Raw genomic sequence first — 4,140 nt, 5'->3', positions numbered from 1 at the left:
TAGACCACCTAGTATGTTTGAAGTGTGTTGTTGGTAATGATCAAACTATTCTATCTTAATGCTAATTTAAATTAATGGTGTGTATTGTTTTTGCATATTATTATGCTAATTTAAATTACTCGACAACAGTAAAAAAATTGAACAGACTGGTATCCATTTTCAGTGTGATATGTGATTATAATTGGATTTAAGCAAACATGGTTTAAGTGTAATATGTTATCATCACATCTTAGTAATTTCAAAACTCTACCGAGCCTGCAGCTAACCGCTCCCGGCGTTGCTCGCTTATTGAAGTTCTTCGCACCCATGCAATCTGCCAAGCTAGTTTTCTTACTAATCATTTGCAATATGTTCGATTTCCTAGCACGTTACTTACATCAACTTCATATCTGAAGGAACAAACCTACACAGCCAAACACCTCACCACATCGCCCACCAGTTGATCCACCAGCATCCCCGTGACCAACGCGACGACCTCCCGCTCCTCCTCGCCGACCTGCATCCACCTGCGGCCCCGCCCCATCTCCGCCACGATGTCCGCCCCGCCGCCACTGAGCACGTCCTTCAAGCCCCACCGCCCATTCGCCGTTCCCTCCAGCCAGCCCCTGGCCGCTGCCACAGCCTCGCCGTCTACCAGCAGCCGCTCAGCCTCCCGTCGCAGCAGACCGGCCGCCGGCCCAGGGAGCTTGTTGCACGGCTCGGCGTGCGCTTCCGACCGCCGGCGTTTCGTGACCTCCACGAAGAAGTCGAGCAGAAGCCGTTCCGACACGCCGTCCAGGCCAGCCGAGACCGTGCGCGTGAGCAGCGAGACGAGGCCGTCGTCGTCGTCGTCCTCGTCTGGCACGCCAAAAACGCCAGCGACGCGGCGGTGACCGTGACCATGACCGCGGCTTGCGCATGTCGGCGTGGCCGCCGCCGCGCCTCCCGTACGGCACTGGATCATCTGCTCGTCGGCGGGGCGGTCGGGGTCCGAGTCCGAGTCTTGCGTCGTGGCCAGGAGCGCCTCGAGATCCAGGGGCGCCAGCTCGTCGTCGCCGCCGCCGCTCCCGAGCCGTCGGATCTTGTGCGTCTTTCTCCCTGTTGCACGGCCGAGGAAAGCGTTTTAGTAGTATATATACATATACGTGGTCATTGATGACTGCGTTGCATTGGTTAGCCACATGACGGTGAAACCTAAAAGACACGGACACGGACACGGACACGGACACGGAACACGCAGGCAGAGCACAACGAGATCGTCCCGTTGCCTTTTTCTTTTTTTGCCGTCGTCACTGGTCATGTGGGTCCAGCAGGATCTCCCTACCGTGCCGGACAGTTGTAGACCTGTAGTAGCATTGTTTGGCGCGGCTTCTGTCCTGTGCGGGCAAAAGACAGGAACAGAGCAGAGCCCCGCACGGCCCGACGAACACACTGGACCTCTTCTTAAAGATTAGTACACAGCTATGGGCCCCCAATAATTCGTGTTTGTCTTACTACCGCGTGTAACAGTACTGTATGTATATGACTGACCGCATCTCTGCTCAGTCTGGTGCATTTGCCACTGCGCAAGGGCATGACACACACACACAAAACGAACGAGCGACCTCAACCTGTTCCGTGGAAACAGAGACGATCACTTACTCTGGAGACGCGCGAGGCTGAAAGAAGGGGAGCACGCGACGCCGGCGTCCCGCGACTCGTCCTCCTCGTCGTCGTCGTCGAAGGGGAAGTCCATGACGCCCACCGGGCTGAGCTGCTGCTCCTTGTCGCCCGCCTCCGACCCGGAGCTGGACCCCTCCTTGGACGCGCTCTTCATCGCCACCTGCATTATTCCAATCCACGGCAGACAACATTAGCAGCCTAACCTCCGATGATTGAGCTTGAGCAGCATGCATGCATGCACGCAGCAACCCCCCCATAGGCCCTAGTAAATAATTCGGCACGGCGGCAACAGCGACGCGAGGCCAAGCCACGTAGTACGGTACGGAACGAGCAGCAAAGCGAGATGAGGACGCCCGCACGCGCGGCCCTCCCCCGGCCGGTCCCGGTCGCTTCCTGCTACGTTTATGCGGGAGGCTACTTTTTTCCGTCTGGTCCACAGCGCACGCCGCGGAGGCAGGACCGCAGGAGCAAGACGCTGGCTGGGCCGGCCGGGAAGCGTCGTCGTGCCGCTGAACAGTGGACGCTGAACAGAACAGGGCGGTTTGGGAGGGTGCATGCGGTGGCCGGACAGTGATCGTCCTTCATTTTTTTTCTTTTCACTGCACCGAGACCGCCTGTTACGGACAGGGCGAGGCAACTAGTACAGCCTACTTAAGGCCAGCATTTTTCTCGAGCATGACCGAGCGGCGGATTTGGCCGGAACTGTAGGTCGTCCCAGCCTCCCAGGTCAAGGAAGGACAGATGGAGGACTCTGCAATCCCGACCGGCCGTCTCCATCGACCCGTCACCACGACGGGTGCTTGCGCCTTGCGGCTGAGTAACACGCTAACAACATCGGCAGTGCCGTCATGAACCCCCATCTTCAACAGAGGACAACTATAAAGAGGCCCCCTGTATGCAGCACATGGTCGCCGTGCGTTTACCGCAGCTGACGGGTTCCCTTGGATGCTTCCTGCGTACTGTAGACTGATAGGCACAGCAGCCGGTCGAGAAGGTGCGCACGGCATCAATGAGCAGACCCGCGAGCGGTTGGCTAGGACTGCGCCTTTGGTTTGTGGAATCAATGCGGCGTGGGGGCTTGGCTTCCGTGAGCGTTTCATGGCTCAAATCCACTTGCATATACGAGTGCACACACACTACCTCAAGTATAGTGTATAGTGGCTAGCGGAACGAGAACGACCCACCCAACCGAATTAACGCCCAATTATTGGGGCATAACGCGCGGCAATGGCGGTGGTACGGTGTGTAACTGATCCATCAATCGCGATCGGTAATTATATAGATCATTACCTCGTGCTCGTCTCCGGCGGCGGCGGCGGCGGCGGCGGGCTGCGAAGGATGATGGTGCGCGCTCTCCTCGGTCGCCGACGAGAAGTCGGACTCGGACTCGGATTCGGACCGTGACCTCCTGCTGGTCCTCTCGGACGAGTTGTCGCTGGACTCCGACGACGACGACGTCTCCTGCTCCTCGGAGCTAGAGCCGCAGCAAGCGGGCGGGCCCGTCGTCGTCGTCGTCGTCGCCACCGCGGCGTCGGCGACCTCCTCCTCCTCCTCGTCGACGTCTCTCCGCCTCCAGAAGCCGCCGCCGCCCCTGCTGAGGCGGCGCGAGAGGCTCCTGGAGAGGTGGGACAGCTTGCCGGGGCGGCGGCGGCGCCGCAGGGAGGGCGACGACTCGAGGAGGTGCCGCATTGGCGCCGACTCGGCCAGGCGGCGCGGGTAGCAGCGGAAGCCCGCGGCGCTGCACGAGTCGCAGTCCAGCTCCAGGAGGTCCTTGAGCCTCAGCGGCGGCGGGCCAGCCATCGCCGGGTCTCTGTGTTTTTGTCACTCTCTCTCTCACTGTCACTGCACGCGTGTGTGTGTGTGTGCCAACTGTGCTAGGCACCGATCAGCGCTCGCGCGGCTGTGGTTTTTTAAGGGTCGGCACTCGGCACCGCCAGGGGAGGCGCGGCTGCTGGGCAGCTTCCGCCGCGGCGTCGTGGCTGGCCGTGCCCGTGCGGGCGGGCGTAAACAAGTGCGCGAGTTGAAGCTTGTCTTGATCCGGGAGCAGAGCAGGTGCTCGCTCGCTCGGGGCTGCGAATTGCGCGCGTGGGATGCGGGGGACGGAGGGTCAGCGGGGAGCGACCAGGGGAGACAGGGCGTGGCGCCGCGCGCCGTGGGTGAGTGTGAGTGTGAGAGCATTATTCGCGTGATGGCGCGGGTTAAATATGCGAAACGCACGGTGGGATGACGACGAAACCGGCAGTGTGTTCCGCGGTTCATCATCATTTCTTTCGTTTGTATTGCTGCCCCGAGCGCTACACGGGCGGGGGCGATGCTGCGCGCTCTGCCAATCCCTGCTGTGGCTGCTGCTCGTATGCCATACGCCGTGGCATCCACACCGTCCTGAGTGGCAAGTGGCAAATGGAAAAGGTTCTGTGCCTAACTGCATGCGTAGCGTAGGACCAGAATTCATGAATCCATGAGGGCTTGGATGGACCACCAGGCACTGCCGCATGGTGG

General features: G+C 59.9%; 1 protein-coding gene across 1 annotated transcript; it reads right to left on the bottom strand.

Moving 5' to 3' along the window:
- Positions 1-315: 315 nt before the first annotated feature.
- On the bottom strand, positions 316-3,794 carry LOC100383351 (uncharacterized). Its single transcript, NM_001176007.2, has 3 exons — positions 2,932-3,794; positions 1,621-1,801; positions 316-1,077 (listed from the first exon to the last, which is right to left on the bottom strand). The coding sequence occupies exons 1-3, from the start codon at positions 3,439-3,441 to the stop codon at positions 404-406; spliced, it is 1,365 nt and encodes a 454-aa protein (NP_001169478.2). The 5' UTR covers positions 3,442-3,794; the 3' UTR covers positions 316-403.
- Positions 3,795-4,140: the final 346 nt, after the last annotated feature.

The sequence above is a fragment of the Zea mays genome, chromosome 1, assembly GCF_902167145.1.
Source record: "Zea mays cultivar B73 chromosome 1, Zm-B73-REFERENCE-NAM-5.0, whole genome shotgun sequence".
Lineage (NCBI taxonomy): Eukaryota > Viridiplantae > Streptophyta > Magnoliopsida > Poales > Poaceae > Zea > Zea mays.
Note: the sequence above shows the minus strand (reverse complement) of the source record. Positions and strands in the feature narration are given on the sequence as shown.

Coding starts and splice junctions, on each gene's coding strand:
- LOC100383351 (NM_001176007.2), bottom strand. CDS start 3,441: ATGGCTGGCCCGCCGCCGCTGAGGCTCAAGGACCTCCTGGAGCTGGAC. Junction 1,802..2,931: donor CCGCCGGAGACGAGCACGAG/GTAATGATCTAT, acceptor GGAATAATGCAG/GTGGCGATGAAGAGCGCGTC. Junction 1,078..1,620: donor CAGCCTCGCGCGTCTCCAGA/GTAAGTGATCGT, acceptor GCCGTGCAACAG/GGAGAAAGACGCACAAGATC.